Source organism: Pollicipes pollicipes, unplaced genomic scaffold (assembly GCF_011947565.3).
Source record: "Pollicipes pollicipes isolate AB1234 unplaced genomic scaffold, Ppol_2.1 Scaffold_184;HRSCAF=208_pilon_pilon_pilon, whole genome shotgun sequence".
Taxonomy (NCBI): Eukaryota; Metazoa; Arthropoda; class Thecostraca; order Pollicipedomorpha; family Pollicipedidae; genus Pollicipes; species Pollicipes pollicipes.
Window position 1 is genome coordinate 7,554 of NW_023596006.1, and position 19,890 is coordinate 27,443.

General features: G+C 49.4%; 1 protein-coding gene across 1 annotated transcript; it reads left to right on the forward strand.

The window, feature by feature from the left end:
• The first annotated feature begins 7,748 nt into the window (after positions 1-7,748).
• LOC119096107 (tetraspanin-7-like) lies at positions 7,749-19,342 on the forward strand. The gene is made up of 7 exons (XM_037218965.1): positions 7,749-7,878; positions 11,443-11,631; positions 12,038-12,130; positions 14,622-14,699; positions 15,593-15,727; positions 18,366-18,449; positions 19,047-19,342. Exons 1-7 carry the CDS (start codon positions 7,801-7,803, stop codon positions 19,113-19,115), a joined length of 726 nt encoding a protein of 241 aa, XP_037074860.1. The 5' UTR covers positions 7,749-7,800; the 3' UTR covers positions 19,116-19,342.
• Positions 19,343-19,890: the final 548 nt, after the last annotated feature.

Consider the following 19,890-nt stretch of genomic DNA (forward strand, 5'->3'; position numbering starts at 1 on the left):
ATGAAAACTCCGCGGGCAATGTGCAAAAGGTTGTGAACCTCATCGCCAGCAGGTCCCACGTCTCTCAGCTGAGGCATGTAACCACCAGATGCGCCAGTGACGAAAAACCGCCTGACAGCTCGGAGGTTTCACAGCACATTTGTTGGTACTACAAGAGAGGTACAAAATGCCCGAAGCACAGCAGCATAACTCTGATTTGATCGGAAGCGCTGCCTCCCAGCAGCTTCGGTCTTTCACCATGCATCAGGGTAATGTATGATGACATGAGACAAGTCGGCTTTATGTTGTAGGCATAATCGTTAAATATTATATTGCAAATGTCACACAAATGTTGCACACATTGCAGATATTGCATAAATATTGCACTGCATGTTGAGCTACGTCGTCTCCAGCGCTATGCAAGCACACATATCATAAATGTGGCCCCGAGCATCGGGAACTTTGCCACTAAACGGGCTGTCGTCCATCAGCAGAATAGATGGCCCCGGTACCCTCCATCCACTTTTACGCTATGTTAGGCGCAATGTTTAAAAAAGGGTTTATTGAGCTGGAAATGCGACGAAGACGGGCGTGCTGCTGCTGCTTGTGAGTATACCAATGATGTCGGCTTTACCCCTCGCCCTGATTCGACGTTTTTTCATAGCGGGGACGGAAGGATGCGACCCCCCGCCGTTCCCAAACTAAGGAAGATAGAGCTTAGATAAAAACACGAGTAGATTGACCACAACGAAATGTTGACATCGGTTATGTTGCTACTGGTAATCATATGTTGCTAGTTCAATAACTCACCCCATTATGCCAGGCTAAATATCAAATTTTCATTAAAATCCAACTTTGCCAGTTTCGCATGCTCAGACGTAAGAAACCTTGCCTCGCAGCGACATGAAACCTAAAGAGGCGTGTTCTTTGTTTAGCTTTGTATGCAATGGTATGTCGGCTTGTGTATTTTGAGCATGAGTTATGATACATGACTGATTCAGAGAGGATGGCTTACATTTGAAGATATAATAGCAAGCATCAGATATGATAAAACAGTCTCACTTGTGATTATTGGTGTACTCTTTTAAGTGAAAAAACCGCTCTAGACAGCGCAATACTCTGTTTAATAATTACGCTCCGCAATGCGTAATGATTTGATTAGGTCATCGAACCTTGCAAATCATTGATTGAGAGCTAATTGACGGCTGGTATATCTGGAAATCGCGTTCATGAACGCCAGACATGAATGCCTCGACAATTGTATTTTTCTTAGCCGTGATCGCCGCATGGCTTGTGGAATGGCATGATTCGAATGGCGTTATTGTGACGTCATGAATTTCAAGATGACTGAAATATTCCGCTCGCTATACCTTTCCCCATTTTTGCGGTCGTATTGCCCAAAAACTGGAAGGGCTAGGCCTTAAGAAGGGCGGGTTGTTAACAGCACCGAACTGTCTTCAAAATGGCTAATTTAGTTCAAAACCACATAAAAGTGCGGAACACTCCCTTTTGATGCAACAGTGTCGGCCAACGCGCGTAGTCTTCAGGATCGTCGGTTGTCTTTGTGTGCCCGCGTCAGCCGTAGATCACCGTGCAACAATGCTCCTTAATAATCCCCGCTGCCCCGAAACTAATAGGGCTAAGGACACGTTTTTGGTGTTAAAATACGTGCAATGAATACCCTATGGACTCCCAAACATTTTGGCGTGCTTGCACGACATGCTGAAGAGATATTCTCAGAAAACCTTATGACTTCAGATCGCTCCCACCCCTATCAGGGCGAGGATTCGGATTTTCAAATATTGCAAAACGCCTTCAGCACATTGGGGTAGTCTACCGCAAAATGAACAGCAGGAGGGGCACTGAACGGTGAAATATATGGATCATGTTCCCAAAATTTGCCAGAAAACGGCTTTCTCCCCGAATTCGGCACTCTTTGAATCCAAATTGGGCGGGATGAGATAAAGCCCCCTCTCCACAATTGAGCAAACTACAACCCTGTTCTAACTTAAATGGATTTGACACCTGAGCGTAACGTTGCGGTCTTTAAACACTCCTCTTACCTACTTACGTTTCGTAGACGTTCCATCGAGCCCTTCCCCCTCACGCCCATACGCAGCGCAAAGTATATGCGTAGAATATTTGCATTGACGGCCTTTCCCACCGTTATTTAGTAACCACAAATGTTCTTTGTTGGGGTCATAGTGCAAGAACTTTACTGAAGCTAAAAGTTTAGAAGTTACCATGGTTAAGCAAATTTAGGGGCAGTCAGACAGCGAGCTCATCTAGTATAATATATCCGCGCGAGTCACCCGGAAAAGTTCCCCGGCCGTCGCTGTGGCGGTGTCACGCGAGGGAACGGTGGCGCCACCTATAGCAATAAGTTCCTTGGGCGCCCGACGCAGGCGTCGGGCTCCTGTGCGGCTTCGGCTCCCTCGCCGCTATCATCGCTGGGACAGAAGCCGTTCAAAGGTCTGCTGCCTATCTTTGCACGCGTACCAACCGCGTCAAAAAACCGCCACGTCTCCGAGGTGGTTTCAGGGCTAGGTATCTGGGAAAGTTTTGGCAAAAGTGTTGTAACATTAATCTTAACACCATGGTAATAATGCATTATGTTTTCAAGTGACTTTTGAGAAGCAAGCAACCGCCCTTGCCACAAAAAATTGCCTTTCGAATAAAATTCATCAATATTTTCAACGGTTGGTTAAATACAGAATGCTAGTTTCTGAAAACTGTTCTTACTCGACAAATTTTGTCAATGTGATCTAGATTTGAGTTTATATTTTTACATTTCTCATAAACTGATTTACATTACCAATCACCCAACCATAGGTGTAGGAGTGTTTCATTAAGTGGGGGAGGGTAAGCTCAGAGTGTACTTCAGGAACTTTTTCTTGAATGCCAGCCCGATAACCGGGGGGGGGGGGGGGGGATGGAGGTTGTTATCGCTCTTTATTCAAATGTCATGGCTGCTATGCTAGATGTGCACCTAAAGCTGTTTATCACTGGTGCACAATCTTGCACATTCGACTTATCTGCCATTTGGCAGATAAGGCTATCCAGCTTCCCTAGATTATTCTTCCATTTTAACATTGTCCTTCCTGGGGAGGCGAAATTCGACGATCGGGTAGGTATTTTGGGTCATTAAGGAGGCATCTGCCTCCAGAGTGTTAATGCCAAAATACGGCTAGGAGACAGACTGGTGAGAATTTTGGAAGTGGATCAATGTCTCAAAGTGCGACAGATTTGTCATGCGCCTTCATTCCGCTGGCTGCTTTTCAAGAGATAAGACTTGTCGCGGCATTTTAGGCGGAAACAAATTCGGGAGCTTGAAATGCCAGAAACAACGTGATAAAAGCCATAAAACTGGAGATTCTCTTTTACGAATCAAGCCACAAAATAAGGCCCATCTGTCATACGTTCCTTATCTGGGCCCTGCTCCTGTCCGCCGTCGGTGGCCACCGCCCTGGCCCGGACGTCTCCCGCATGACTGACTGCGAGTTGATCGTATGGCCGCTTTGTTGCATACGTTCGGACCTGCGTTACTACTACATGGTGTGTGAAACACGTGCTGGAAACCTGCAACAGCATCTTTTTCCGAATTATCTTCCCTCACACCACACCATCGCAGAAAAACAGCCTCCAGGGAGCTGTCTGCCTAAGGTACGAATTGGCCCAAATGACACTTCATTGTCCATCATGCAACGTACACGACTTTATTTGCTTTTGTGTGCAGGCAGGGGCGTAGCCAGAGTCTTGCCGTGGGGAACACAAGTTTGACAAAAGCCCATCTTATGGTGATCCCCATCCAAAAAAATCCCCGGATATAGCTTATTTGTTAACAAGTGAGATGGTTTTCTTCGCTTTATTGTTATTTTTACCTTGTAACCAGAACAGAAACCAGGAGCTGCAGTGAGCCCAACTCTGTTTGCATTTTGAGGATTATAAACTGCAGAAATCAGACGTTGAACCATCGCATGGAAGAAATCACCGGCGCTCTTGATTTACAATGGTTAGTTGATTCTTTCTAAGCCAATAAAGTTCAGAAGCTTTGTCAATTTTTTATCTGGGTTCTACAGACATTGAGGACATCGCGAAGGTAGATTGTCGATCGATATGTTTGATCCAGATCTGAATACGAAAATTTGATTGTAGATTGAGTGGTCAACAATATGTATCAACATGGCCAAGCCATGTTTGTCTGAAAATGTTCACCATTCAATCAGAACTGATTTGTGGTACAATTTATGTAACGTGTTTTTTTAGCATGCGCGCTTGCAAATCGTAGCAACAAAACCTCGACACCAGGCGTTGCAGTCTCCGTAGTACGCGGAGCGTTAGCCCGGTAGCTAGTATTTAGCCGTGGCCCACCGGTGGACGACAATGATGATACTTCTGAAATTATTAACTTTAAACACTAAAAACAAGTAGTAAGACAAGTTGTGCGACGTAATTTTGAGCATGCGCACTCGAAAATTCTAGAAACACAAGCCTCGACCACAGGCGTTACAGTCTCCGTAGGCCGCGCAGCGTCGGTCTAGCAGCTGATATTGGGTTGTAGCCAATGGGTGGACGAAAATGACGACACGTTTGACAAGGTATCCTTGGACGTTTCATAACATCATATCTTGCATCTAGAAGGCAGTCTGAGCGCATGTTTCATGTGTGCAATTTTTAGGCTGATGGAAGTAACGGATTGGCCCTTAAAGCATCGCGAATTGGGGCTGAAATATGGTGGTTGAACTGGAAGAGTGAAGACAAAATATCTATTTTTCGTGTTTTCGCAGCCATTGATCTGTCCAGAAGGCAGATTAACACGATGCCCGTCGTCTGGTGGCACTCTCAGTGGCAGAAACTTTTCGGTTCTGCGGAAGTTGCAATCCAGACCATCCTTGTCCCTTCTCTCGAGGTTGCGGGTGGGCATGTTCAAGCCTTTTGATGTACTTTGTTTCAATAACATACTCTCAAAAATGAACGCCCTCAGACAAACACGGCATGACTCTGCTCGTCTTTTTTAAATTCATTTCGACCCGCGCTATTCAACAACAATGAGAGCCCCACTCTACTCAACAATAATGAGACCCTTCCGAGGAAGGGGGCTCTTGAGTAGAACACCAGGGGTACATTTCCGCTTCCGGTCAAGTGCTGAAGGGCCATTCCGCCCCATCGCGAAGTGTCTTCTGGCTATCATTCTGGTGGCACGGAGGGATCTCCTGGTCGATCCGGAGGCCATTAGAAGGGTATTTCACATCACGTTGTTCCCATCCCTGATACGGGAGGTCTTCTGACCCGCGCAGTTAGCCCCGGATCAGCACAGGAACTCTCATTGACGCAACAACATCCCTGATCACCGCAGGTAGTCCGATAGTTGTCACATAGAATCCAGTTCCGTGTTTTTTCTGTGTTTTTCAAAGATATGAGTTCTCCCTGACTGTAGATTGTAGATGAAATGGGGCTCCTAATTTGTATTGACATGGCTAACCCACGTTCATCTTAAAATGCTCAAGATCCAGGCAGAGCTGATTACTGACAAGAAAACTACGTAATATGGTATCGAACGCGCGTGCACGCGTCACGGCAGTAACAGCCTCGACGCCCGGCGTTGCAGTCTCCAGGCTGTGCGGCGTCGGCCTTGTGGCTGTAACATAAAGCGATGGTCAATGAGCAAATGAAAAAGATGACGCATTTTGAGGGAGATGGCTGGTGAATTAGGTAAATCAGCAGGCATGTTTACTATAGTGCAAAAGTAAGCCAAATGCAACTTTAATCTGAAAAATGGGGAGGGGGGGGGGGCAGTTAGCACTTCTACCCCCGCACCTTGAAAAGTGGGGGGCCATGGCCCCCGGCCCCCCCCCCCCCCTGTTTCTACCCCCACGCGCCCAACCACGGATGTTGTTGCTACCTCTTGGAATTGCCTATCGGAGAAGACGGAGGCACGGCAGGCAATCGAGCAGAAGGACACGTGACTCCCGCTGGGAAGATCTGGACGGTCCCAGTGCTGTGTTTCTTTTAGGAAGTGTGTACCTTTACCTACACGCTGCTTCAGATATTCGTGAATGTCGTCATAACGAGAAGCATCGAGCCATGGGCTGATTACTACCTCAATTTTATAGTAATATGAAGCGACCGATAATTCAGCACGTATAACTCACACCAGCGCTGCCACCGGATTCCTGCCAACTTTAAAAAGATCCAGCGCATCGTGTCAGTTCATGCGTCAGACTGGCGTTAACCTCGAGCGAAATTCCTCGCCGCCGGTGGCACCGTTCTCCGACGCGCGGACGCTGCCACGGGCGGGCATTACCGGAGCGCCAGCGGGCCGCCACCACCCGGCGTCTCGACACTCAGGCCGCATCAGCGGACGGCGCGCCCGCAGAGAACCGGCAGTGTGCCCGCAGACCGCAGGCCAAGTCTGAGCCAATAAAGAGCGCGGCAGTTGTTGGTTTGCGTGGCGAACGAAAATGGCGGTGTACTTACGTGGATAGCATGCGAATAACCGCCGGGAAAGGACAGACATGTGTGTGGGTACCTGTGAAAAATCTAATAATGTCGAAGTGGTTCTATCGGGTATGCTCTCGATAGAGGCGGTGACGAAATGACGCCGTCAAACGGCATAGTGGTGCTAGGTGCAGGGGTGGCGCGGCAGGCGGCAGAGCGGGCGAGAGCATGCTTTCCCACCCAAAAAGTGGGCAGGCCCCTTTCCCAAACTTAAGACGTTGTAGTCACTCGCAAATTACCAGAATTTAAATAAAGGATGTCCGGTAAACTGAGGCAGACGGCAATAAATCGGGCTAAGCAGGCACGTTCCTTCATGAATAGATCCCTTTTTGGAGCATAAAGCCAGCTTTATGAATATGCCATCCCGCGCTCTACATCGGTAGGATCAGTGCTGTGTTACGGAGGTCCTTTGCTGGCTCGGGAGGCCCCCGTTGCGAAATTGGATGTCCTCTCCTGGGTTAGGAGGTATCCTCTTTATTCAGGAGGCTCCATCTCTGAAACAAGAAGCCATTCTCATATATCAGATGGTCACGATTGGGAATCAGGATGCCCTGTATTGTGATAACAAGGCCCCGTGGCTATATTTGGAAGCTCCCTTTGTTAATGCGAAGCATCCTGTTCTGAATCAGGACGTCTTTCTCTGCACCAGGAGGCCCTTTTTTGGAACATGAGGCCTTATTTTATGACAGCGTGACCCTTGGCTGAAAATCAGAATGGCCCCATTCTGGATTTTTTGTTTTCGACATCTATTAAGACTGGCATTGTCCTCATGTACTTAGGTATTACGCATGTAACAATTTGATAAGGGAGCACATGCCGTCGATGCCCATCCCCCTTCAATATAAACTGACCAAAAGCCCCCAGTGGAGAGTCCCCACTCTGCCCAGGAGGTCCCTAGAAAATCCTGTCCTCCGCTCGTTCCCAAACTCAAAATCAGTGACGCTGTACCTGGCTGGGGGGGGGGGGGGACGAAGTATAACGAGTTAGACACAAGCGTTAAGCCTGAATTGTTACCAGTTGTAGCTGCTCACCCCGCTGCCACCAAAATCATTTAGACAAAGGAATCCTTCTTGCAGCAGTGGACTTTCTCGCGTTCATGGAAAGTCACCTGCGCCGGAGTTGTATTTCAAAAGACACTTGAGATGCTCCGAAACAGAACGGCCACTGGACGGCGGACAGAAATCAATACTGCGAGTACCTAACCGCGGTCTATAGATGTCTCTGCCATCGCGGCCGATCGATCGAGCCTGGAGAGCGCCGCGGTAGGGTCCTGGACGCACCGTGGGCCATCGCGTGACAGCTGCTCTGCCCATTAGACGAGTCATGTCGGAGCAGTTAGCTACCGTGGCGGCCATGTCGTGTATGAAGATGCTGCTGATGCTCTTCAACGTCTGCTTCTGGGTAAGAGCCATGCTCCCGCGAGCTGTCCCTTCCCATTTGCCATGGGAAGCAATAAGTATTGTGTTTAGTTATTTGCTCAGTGACGCATGTTACGAAAAAAACACTCGCGGTATATTTCATTCGTGCATTTTAATGCTTCCGACCATGTCGTACCTTAAAAGCGGTATAATGCGAGTAATGGCTCCACGAGACGAGTGAAGCATGCCACCTGCGTCATGGGAGAGGTGGATCAATAGATGGGAATGTAACTGAAAGATAACTATGACGTAGGGCAAAAGCAAGAGCTATCATGGAAAAATGGTGGACATAGCTACAAAACTTACTTATTGATCATAATAGCGTTCATGTTCCATAAACCATCTTGTGATAACCATCACAAGATTGTACCATCGATGCACTGTAACCCACGTACATAAATATAATCGAGTGCGAGCACAGTAAATAACTGCCAGCCACATGATGCGTTTTGACTTTTTTCGATGATGAGGCGCACTTTCCGTTTCGTTACGCTAACTATGAAGTCCAAACGCTGCTATTTGATCAATGCAATGGCTCAAACAGCAGAGAATCGTTTGAGAATCAGATAAAAATGCACAAATTGCCGCGTGTAGTCTGATCCTTACGTCATATTATTGTAGTCCGTTGTAAAACAAGCTTTGAGGTTCTTTAACATCTGTGAGTTTTTCTATAAACCCACGCTACCAGGCATGTGAGGCCCTCAAAATATACTATTGGTCACTTAACATACTTGCCAAGCGGACCTGTGCTTGATCCCTCTGAGCCCTAATGAATTTCGACGCTGATTTACAGCACACGGGCTTGATTTTGACTCCATCCAGGAAGAGATCAGCACAATATTGACATCACTTCGATTTCGCAGAGGAGCGCGGCTCGATTCCCAAAACGATCACGATGAAGCTCATCCTGATAGCGAAAGTATGGGAGATAAATCCTTATATGGGCTAAGCAGAAGCCTGCACAAGGCAAACATCTCTTTACAAGACTGTGATGCGTCAACTATTTGATGTTTATTTTGTTGCACTATAAGAGCTATCAGATTGAAAAGATATATTGTCACTTTCATTTACATTTGAGCCCACGCCGAGAAAACTCTAATCAGCATGGTTCTGCGGAACTGCGACTCCGATTCATACAAAACCTGAAAGGATTCGTATCTACCTCAACTCAGGGGACATTTGGTCGTTAACGTCATGGACGTCTAATACTGCTGATTTTTGGTATCGATGGTTTGTATAGCCAAATCCGCCATCACCCGAAATAAAGCTTACAGCATAATGCCAAGCTCGGTCGGGGGTCATACCTACCTTTAGGCAGATATCGGCCTACAGGTATTCGGGGATGGGGTCCGTTTGATTGCAGCGCAGATAACCTAGGTGATAATGACCAGACCTAGTAATATTGAAGCATGGCCGCACGTTTCCTTCATGCGTAGAAGGCGATTGAGGTCCCTCACGTATAAACGCATACAGCTTTGTGTTTGGTGTGCGTCACCTGTATCGGCGAGAACGAGATCACGATAGCGAGAATCGGCTCTGTCATTCTCTACGAAAAGGCCGATAACATACGAAGGAAACCTCGCAGACAACGATTGGCTGGCATCTGTCCAACAGGTGCGGAATTAGATCACAATAAAGAACAGCTTACAGCTGCTATAAATGACAAGCAGGATGAAGACGGCAGTTCCCGATATTCCATATTAAATCTGCAATTCATAGAGCATGGCTATCAACGTGCAAAACTGACCGCATTTTTGCACGCGGCAAATTTCACGGGGATTCTGTTCCTGATGTATTCAGTCATACTAAGATATGACAATTTACTGGACTGGTTTTGACGGGCTGGATCTTAAGCAAAACATGTAGTCTGTCGTAATGTCGTGATCGGGCAAAAACACCTAAAAATGATGGAAGTGCGCGCGAAAGTTAAAAATAGAATAAATCTGCACAGCTTGTTTAGGATTATATAATTCAGAGCATTTAAATCTTCGTCGGTGAGTGATTATACTCACAAAACATTAAAATGTCTTCTGCCTTAAGTTTTGACACTGCTAGTATGATGAGCGGTGAGCCCAAACACGTAAATGCAAGCGGTTTGGAGTTAATGACAGGCGTATGATGCCAACGATAGACAGCCCGGAAAAATAATATGTTGCGAAGCGCTGTGATGTGGATTGTGAGGCTTGGTCCTCTTCTCAATATTGCTGTGCTTATGTTTCTCTATGGCAATACCCTAGATCCGTGTTGGATGTAGGATACACGGGAGGTTGGGGATGGTTGGCTCAGAGCTGAGGTGAGCGCGAGTCGCAACTGCCACCCCTCTCCTAAATTTCGGTAGCAGGTACCACCCATGTGACATGATGCACCCGCGTCTCTGTATCATTCCAGCTTTCTGGCATGTGATGGCCACCTTGTTGCCGGTGCACAAACCGGAAATGAAATCCGAGCCAGCTCACCCCAAAGACCGCTTCCTGGCTGTACCCGAGGTGTCTCTTGATATGCTCAATCCATAGTTGTGTATTGTGATGTAATGTACTGCCGGCAGGGGAGGCTATCGCATATGTTTATGAATATTGATATCGAAATCAGCATTGTCTCAGTGCAGCAGTATACACCTGCATGGACTGTATAGCACCTAAGACAAGCCACTCCCTTTAAGGAATATTATCAATGGTTATGGCGTATTACATGTGATTGTCCCATGTGTACCTCATAAGGTAACCTGACCAGTGGACAAAGTGTGATGCCAGCAAACTTTTCCACCCGACGTCATTTTGATAGTTTGCAAACATCGCCAAGTTTCACCGCCTTTGCTGAAACAGCTTGACCATAAGGTAGGGCGAGTTGTAGTGGGTGCCAGATTGGCCGTTGGCATAAAAATACTGCTCACATCCAGTCATGTCAAGAATCGTCTGGGATCAGGCTATATGATGTGCATTATACCGCCGGGCATGGTTTCATTTTATCAACTTGGGAAATCGAGATCACACATTGTACGCCTCATGCACAAATATATTGCGATCCGCGCAAATAAGCATGTGAACCCAACGAACGCTCAGCAAGAGGAACTCCGTGGCTCAAATGAGGCGCTATTTTGCTGCAAGCCGCTGGAATACAAAACATCGTTTATCGGCCTTGTGCTAAAGTTCCACGCAATTACAATGACGCCAATACAATGTGTTTACCGAGCGACGAGATTTACTGGCTTTTTTAGACTAACACGTTTAAAGCTTGAATTTACCCCGTCCATATGCTGTGGTTGTTGTGTGATAACCGGTTAGGCTCATGTTTGACAAGAGTTTCGGTATTTTTCCTGCGCACAAATCGCAAATTCTATCAACGTAGGATTATTTTGAGTTCTGCTTTAATGATAGTCATCTACTGTCCGCCAGTAAACGGCTGACCGCTGTTCTGCACTGGTGTGCGCCGCTGACCAAGAGGGGGTCCGGCTCTGGCCGCAGGTCAGCGGCCTGGTGATCCTCGGCATCGGCATCTGGCCGTGTCGGTGTGCGCCGCTGACCAAGAGTGGGTCCGGCTCTGGCCGCAGGTCAGCGGCCTGGTGATCCTCGGCATCGGCATCTGGATGCAGATCAGCCTCTACAAGTACGTGGAGGTGTCGCCCGAGTTCTCCGCCTCCGTGCCGTACGTGTTCATCGCCAGCGGTGGACTCATCATCCTGCTGGGCACCTTCGCCTGCTGCTGCACCGTCAAGAGCCAGCCCGTCCTGCTCTACATCGTCAGTGCACCTCCGGGGGGAAGGGGTCAATAGGGCCCCCAGGTCGCTATGGCTTTTGGGGTTCAAAACACTAACATCTTGTTCAGTAATTTCGACACTAAGAGCTGTCATGCAGTTATATGTAGCATTTGTAGCCGCTTGGCTTCACCGGGCGATAATATTGATCCAGTCGGTGCCAGATAGTGTGCGCCACCATGGTTTCATGAGAAACGATGTATGGGTGATATGTTGCTGACGCAGCAGTCATTTTCCTCCATTTGAGGGGCAATGCCCTTTCTAAATATGATAGAATTGTCGACTAGTACATCACCAAGCAATGTGATCTTCTCGTTCTGCGTTTAATGGACAAAGTGGCCGCTTAAGTGAGTCTTCGAACACCAATCGCAGTATGCACTGGCCGTTTCAGTATTCGTTCTTCCTGCTGTTGGTGTTCTTCGTGGTGCTGGCCGCCGGCATCTCGGCCTACGCCTACCGACGCAAGCTCTCCCACGGATTCCAGGTGCGTGGCCACCCGTGGTGCAGCGACACGCTGGTGACGTTAATCTAAACTGATGTCGTTTCGCAATGTGACGATAACGCAAGACTCGGCATCGAGTTTCGGTATCATTCCGGCATCATTCTTGCCCCTTATTTAAATGCTGCGTAGCATGCGGATCATGCATAGATCTGTGGGTGTTTGCTTTTTGTTTTTTTTTTTTACTTCGCCGTGTGTGGTACATGACGCTGACCGACAGCTGTTGGTGCGAATCCGTTCATAATTGTAACTGAACGTGATTACTTCGTGACTCAGGGGTGTAGGAGGGATTTTCAAGCTTTCGTTATGGGCTTAAGTTCGAACGCATGGATTAGATGTGGATTAGCTATCACTACCATTTGTAGGCTTTGATCCGGTCCAGGAGCGCCATTAGGGGAGCATGCGGAATTTCGCAATGACAAGGGTGTACTTAAAAATTTTTCTTTTTGATTGAGAGCCTCATTTGCGCGCAGAGCACCAGCATAGCGCATAACGACATCGTATGCTGCATGTTACTAAGTGCTTTATCTATAAACAAATCTCTCAAATGTTGGTAGACACCATACGTTTATTTAGACCTGAAAATTTGACGGCGGGGCTCAATTACAAATTTTGGTCGTCAGATAATTTTTCAGGTCAAGAAGAGTTTTAACTTGCTGGAGGGTAACATACCCATATTTCGCTTCTGTATTCGACAGGCGAGCAGCAAATCAACAAACTTAGCATTCAGCCAGACGACATTAAATGAGATAAACAGGTTCATTGTTTTAGAGCTGAAAATGCCTTTTGTACACAAACAAACTACATTTTGTGCTCTGAAATTTAACTGAAACCATTGGTAACACCCTTACCTATCACTGAACGCGAGGTCACATGTGTTTTCAAGCGTCTTGAAGTGAAGGTGGGTTATAACAAACAGAGCATCAGAAGTCAGGTGCAGTCGATCAAATGCGAGCAATAACCATTAAATTGAAGACGGTTGTCAAACTTGTCCACAAGGATGAGCTACATGTCTAGAACAAATTACCGGCCTCATCTTTCGGTTATTTTAGCATACGATGCATTTATCATATGTGTACTTTTTGATCCCTACGTACATAGCAGGTAGAAGCATACATGAGCGTGGTTTTCCAAAATAAGTTAAGTAGTATTAGGATGAAAACAAAACTAGATATATCCCAAAATAGGCAGCAATGGAACTACTCTTCCATTTGGTGTACTTCTTTCTCAAATTTGGTGGTCTGGGAAACACTCAAAATCATTAGGAACTTTCAACCCGAAGTTGATGTCCAGGCAAGGTAAATATATTAAGCCAGGCAGTGGAATGACTCACACCTTGTGAGCTTGCCTTTAAAAAAAAGAACAACTTGCCAAGAAGTCCAGGGACATGACTAAACCCCTTTATTTTCGAAGCACCCGAAGGACATGCAATGAAATAAGCTTTACAGTCTTTTACACCAAGGCTGGTTGCGGCTACCCAGTTTTCGGGTCGACGGCTGGCCGAAACAGAGCCAACAGCTGTCCGGTTAGCCGGCTATGTGGCCTTCTGATCGCAAATTAGCGATGCAAGGTTTCAAAATCGGCGTTTTGCTTGAGTGTGGGATAGAAAACGCTTCAATCATGTTAAATTTAATCAAAGCAATCTCAATTCATCCCCAGATACCAAGCGAAAGCCGATTCCCTTAGCTTCTCCCTTGCACGCTTCGGGCAATTCTCCCAGGTCCTGGCAGGCTGTGTAGAAGCTGAAAGGCTGTCTGATTATCATCTCGCTACCGTGTAAGTTTAGCAATTCTTATAAAATTGGCCCTCAAACAGCAAACGGGTAGCATTCATGACGTCCCTATAGAAACAGTTATATGCCTTATTTACCTCGTTGTCTACATTTTTGCCCGCCAATCTTTATAGTAATACACATATTGTCGCATGAGCAGAAGCGTAGACGATGAGGCGCAAAGATATGCGTGCTACCTTATAAAAAAATGTTGCTAACACTTCGAAGTATTTCTGGGAATCCTGTCCGTGAATGCAAACCAAGAGCAAGCAAGAACTGTACCATAGGTAGGTACGTTCCGAAAAGTATCTGTGCGTTGAGGACGTAGACCATTCGCATTTCTCATTTATGACGTCATTCACATCCATAGCAAAACACTTATTCTTGAGAGCGCAAACGCTGAATGTCTCTTGAAAGATATGCTAATCGGCTTGAGTAGGTTGGGAGCATATCCCATTCTGACAGCCCCTTTCCCACTCATTCTCCCCTCCCCCGCCTACCCCTAGGCCTATGCCTAGCGTTGTATATGAGAAAGCAACAAGCTTCCTGATACATGCAATTTTCCAACGCGTCAGAATGAAGCTAAAGTAAAAATTGGCGTCTCCATACAGGATGCACCGAAGTGGACGTTTGTATGACAGTGCAGTAAGGCTGTGCAGTGGAGAGCGAGGCCCGCTGACTTGTTCTGATCTGTGCTGATCGCAGGACGGTCTTAGGGACGGTCTTCAGGAGTACGGTGTTAACACGGACAAAATGGCCGCCATCGACGCTATCCAGTCCACGGTAAGAATATTAAGGTCTTCTCGTTTGCGACATTATCCTGACTTAATACGCTGCGAAGCTTTCGCAGGGCCTCGGCACCCCAGTGATGACTTGAACTCCGCAGCGCTTCCCTGAGTTCCCTCCCCCCCCCCCCCCCTCCCTCCCCCTTATACAACCGTGCAAACAAGGGAATACTGAGCCAACGAAGTGCAGCAAGTGTCTGAACTGCTAGTGCAATAGGTCCTAAACGTAGCACTTTCTATGTAGGCATCATGCATCATCATTATCACGGCCACACTGACTTCAAATGGGAAGTCATTTCTCGATATGCAGCCATTTTGGGACCGACCAATTTTGTAATTTGTGTTTTTAAAAGGCCGTGAGTCGAAAAGGCCGAAATCAGGGAAGAAATCAGGAAGCGAGGGCAGGGTGGTCATATAAGCTCAGTCCTCTCTCCACCCGGCCTTAAAAATTCACTCCCCTGGTCGTGTCAATGCAATGCATAGTTGTCTTATCTGGCAGCAGGGGAGTGAGCTATTCTGATCAGATTCTGGTTTTAAACCCTTTTTCCGAAGGCCTTGCCACGTAGACATAACTACATAACTGTCTAATTGTCGCGTGCTGCACCCACCGTGTACTAGGGTCACTTCTGGGCATATCGTGACTCGTTCCGCCCTGGACCAAACCACGCAACACAACTGCACTGGCCCGGCAAATCCGCGGCACATTGTTGGTGTTCGACGCTCATGGTGTTGGTGGCCCTCATCCTCTCTCTGCAGCGTGGGGAGAGCCTCGTCGTCAACGGCTGGATGATGTCCGTAGCATTACTGCTGCGTTGTGCCCCGCCCCTCACTCAAAGCGCTACCCGATGTGGGATGCGTTGACTGCGGTGTAACGCCCGCCTCTGTGCGCAGCTCAAGTGCTGCGGCATCAACGGCACGTCCGACTGGAACAACACGCCGTACGCGCGCTCGCACGGCACGCCCGCCTACCCGGCCTCCTGCTGCGCCAAGTGGGACGACACCCGCTGTACCACCGTCCACGACAGCGTGAGTGGCAAGGCCGGACCCCGCGCGCGCGCCTGATCGGGCACACCCGCTGCACCACCGTCCACAACAGTGTGCGAAGCAAGGCCGGGCCCCGCGCGCGCGTCCTGAGCGGTTACACCCGCTGCACCACCGTCCATGACAGTGTGAGAGGCAAGGCCGGGCCCCGCGCGCGCGTCCTGAGCGGTTACACCCGCTGCACCACCGTCCATGACAGTGTGAGAGGCAAGGCCGGGCCCCGCGCGCGCGCCCTGATCGGGCACACCCGCTGCACCACCGTCCATTACAGTGTGAGAGGCAAGGCCGGGCCCCGCGCGCGCGCCCTGAGCGGGTACGCCCGCTGCACCACCGTCCATGACAGTGTGAGAGGCAAGGCCGGGCCCCGCGCGCGCCCTGATCGGGCACACCCGCTGCACCACCGTCCATGACAGTGTGAGAGGCACGGCCGGGCCCCGCGCGCGCGCCCTGAGCGGGCACACCCGCTGCACCACCGTCCATTACAGTGTGAGAGGCAAGGCCGGGCCCCGCGCGCGCGCCCTGATCGGGCACACCCGCTGCACCACCGACCATGACAGTGTGAGAGGCAAGGCCGGGCCCCGCGCGCGCGCCCTGAGCGGGTACGCCCGCTGCACCACCGTCCATGACAGTGTGAGAGGCAAGGCCAGGCCCCGCGCGCGCCCTGATCGGGCACACCCGCTGCACCACCGTCCATGACAGTGTGAGAGGCACGGCCGGGCCCCGCGCGCGCGCCCTGAGCGGGCACACCCGCTGCACCACTGTCCACAACAGTGTGAGAAGCAAGGCCGGGCCCCGCGCGCGCGTCCTGAGCGGGTACACCCGCTGCACCACCGTCCATGACAGTGTGAGAGGCAAGACCGGGCCCCGCGCGCGCCCTGATCGGGCACACCCGCTGCACCACCGTCCGTGACAGTGTGAGAGGCAAGGCCGGGCCCCGCGCGCGCGTCCTGAGCGGGTACACCCGCTGCACCACCGTCCATGACAGCGTGACTGGCACGGCCGGGCTCCGCGCGCGTCCTGAGTGAGCCCATGCTGGATATAGCGCTGAACAGACCGCGGCTGTCCTGCACCTTGGTGGGTACAGCTGGACCCTTATGTGGTGTGGGGATTGACGGGCAATTTCTCCAGTGCCGAGCTTTCTCGCCATGACCGCTGCGTGGTCAACCGTTACTACGCCTCAGGTGGTTGCGACACCGGCATGTGAGGAAATAAAAACGCCCGATCGATCTCTGCCGGTGCATTGACTCACTCAACTCGCGCCAGAGTCGACAATCCGATGCATGAGAACTATATTGACACGGGAGCTAGAGCCAGAGCCCGTTTAGTGAAGCAGGATCACTGGGCCCGGCGGATGTTGACTCTGTGGCTTGGCAGCCGCAGTTGAGTTCTCAATAGTCCTCCAGCTGGGCTACGTGCGTAGCAACAGCACAGATACCTGACCAACGCTTCCAAACAAAACAGAGCTGTCCGGTGCGCTTCATGCTCTTGGCTTTGACCAGACATAGCAGCCCAAGAGGAGCACCGTGCTTCGAACGTTCATTAAACAGTGAAATTAAGTTGGGCTTTGATTGCTGGTCACGCGTCCTACTCGATCAGTAAAGATTGGTGTATAATGGTTCCTTCACCCACTCATTTGCTCCTTTTATTTTCTGAACTTGCCAGCCTCTGGATGAAATACTGAAATACCCGTAGGCAAACATCGGGTGGATGAAATACTGAAATACCCTTAGGCAAACATCAGGACGAGTGCTCCACGACCAGGGCTGAATCCAGTGGTGGGAACGGGTCGGTGGCTTTTGACAATACCGTGGCAAACGCCTACATGTGCACCATTTTTGCTTAATTTTGGTGTCATTTGCGCACGTATTGGAGTCTGCTCTCAAAAGGACCTTGGCCCTCCCACCATCTGATGATGGATTCATCCCGAGGGCTCCAGCTCTCAACTTGCGCTTTGTTTTTTGCACTCAGATGTGGTATTTGGATGTTTTCACTACTTCTACTTACGTTTCGTGTGTTTCACGTTTCTTATCATCTGGAAATTCTCCACCTGTGTCGGAATCATTACCACTCAGGTCGACTTTGCACCCAAGTTATTGTGCCATCTTTCCATGTTTTCCGTTTTCCCATACGAAGAACAACTTTACGTTCATTTTGCGTTTCATCCCAATATGCTTAGAATTTATAAATCCTCACGCTGAATGACTAGCATTCTGTCCCCTTTAACACTTGTCGTCTTGACACCAAATCAATGTTTTCATTGGAACTAGCGACTCCAGCACATACCATAATGATTTGGACTCCACGGCCCTCCACATTCCAGCCATGCTCCTCGTGATACCAGTGGGCTGACAAAAGCGGGCCGGTGACTGCATCCTGTTTTGCTTATGCAGGTCCGTACCATTGATACTCCCAGTTTTAATGTTGACGGCCCTGACATTCTTAGCGCTCGTCATAGCCGGTCTGGCTCCTGTGGGCCACCATTGCTCGCTGTCTCACTCCCTTGCTCATGAGCACTCGACACGGCCATGAACAGACTCATTCCCGCGTCTGTTAATGCTCCTCTTTCATAAATCTTTCCTCGGGCTTCCCAACCGCCGCTGAGGCCATGCATCTGCTGCCTCAGGGCTGCTACAAGGTGGTGATGGATTTCTTCTACACCAACATTGGCATCATCGCCGGCGCTGCGATTGGACTCGCCTTCTTCCAGGTCAGTCTCCGCGGCCAGCGTACCTCTCAGGAGCTCCGGCAAACCGGGCTGACCTTTGCCTTTGAGCACGGCCCCATGAGGTGTGTGAAAGCCAAATCTCGGGATCGCGATCTTGAATTGTGGCGTTGACACGTGTGCAAAAAGTGACTTGATCACCATATGATTCTTAGTCCATGGCCAGTCCCAGCAGCAATGGTCGTGATGGATCCTGTTTAGTTGGTTCCGCTTGAAACAGAGCCTTGTCGGCGGTGAAGGTCATGTCAGTGCTGCGTAATGGAGGAGAAAAGAAGCAGTGGACCAACACTGCACCCATTGTATGGACCCCCACCGCTGAGCCTTACCTGTGCAGGGACTCTTCTCTTGAGGCGTGTGCGGGCGCCCGGGGCTCCCGCCAGGGTTGTCGGGACACGGGCTCGTGCTGTGACCGCAGCGCAGCTCCTGCGCGGCGGGATACTGCGAGGGGGCAAGACGCAGCTGTAGCGGAGGAAAACGTGGCGGGTGATCGGTCCTTACTGGGTTAGGTTTTGTGCTCGAGTTTGCACGGCCGCGCAGAAGACACCCAGTTTGTGCGCATGACATGACGATTCCTTTCCTCAGGTGATTGGAATCACGCTGGCATGTCTGCTAGCCAAGAACGCCAAGCGGGCCCACTACCAGCAAGTATGAGGGTCTGCCCACCCCGGCTCGCACGAGCTCGCCCCAGCCAATGGCCCCAACTGACAACTAGCGCCATCTCTGACCGACCTGACACGTCACGGCCAACAATTGTAGGCGGAGAAACCGACGCAGAAACCGCACATCAGAACCAAGCCAGCCCAACAGAGGAGTGTGCTGCATCAATACCCCCAAATCAGAGCTGCATTTGGAATGGTAAAGCTGGAAAATGCATGCAACGAATTACCGAGGTGCGCTTTGTGGCAAAACGGACATTTTCTGTACCTCTAAGAGCAACAGCGTCATCCAAATTGCATCAAATCAATGACGACCGAGGTTAGTCGGATCCTATTTTGGTGGTGGCTGTACTTGATCTCCAATGCTAGCTGCATGCAAGACCATTCCGAGTGATGCTTACATAACCATTCGTAGATAATTCAAGCTCAGCAAACATTATCACTCCTGCGAAATAGTGCGTTTTTCTCACAGGGGCTTCACGTGCCGAATAGAACACTGGTCATGCGGCGTTTATCTTGCAACCACTTGCTCTCAACGTGTCTAACGGAAACTCCAAAATCATTAGCGGATTAACAATGAACACAAATTAACAGTCAGTTCGCTCTATTAATAATGGGCAAAGCAGCTGACACCGTGATGCATATAAAGTGAAAAAATTATACACGTTACATCCATGTCTGCAACGCAGGATTATACTGGCAATTGGCAACTGACGGCTGGCGAACAATGGCAGTTGCTCGGAACACAATCCTGACAATGTATTTGCCAT

Excerpts from the sequence above, each read along its gene's own strand:
- LOC119096107 (XM_037218965.1), top strand. The coding sequence starts at position 7,801 with ATGTCGGAGCAGTTAGCTACCGTGGCGGCCATGTCGTGTATGAAGATG. Across the intron at positions 7,879-11,442 it reads TCTTCAACGTCTGCTTCTGG|GTCAGCGGCCTGGTGATCCT; the intron begins GTAAGAGCCATG and ends CTCTGGCCGCAG. Across the intron at positions 12,131-14,621 it reads AGCTCTCCCACGGATTCCAG|GACGGTCTTAGGGACGGTCT; the intron begins GTGCGTGGCCAC and ends TGCTGATCGCAG.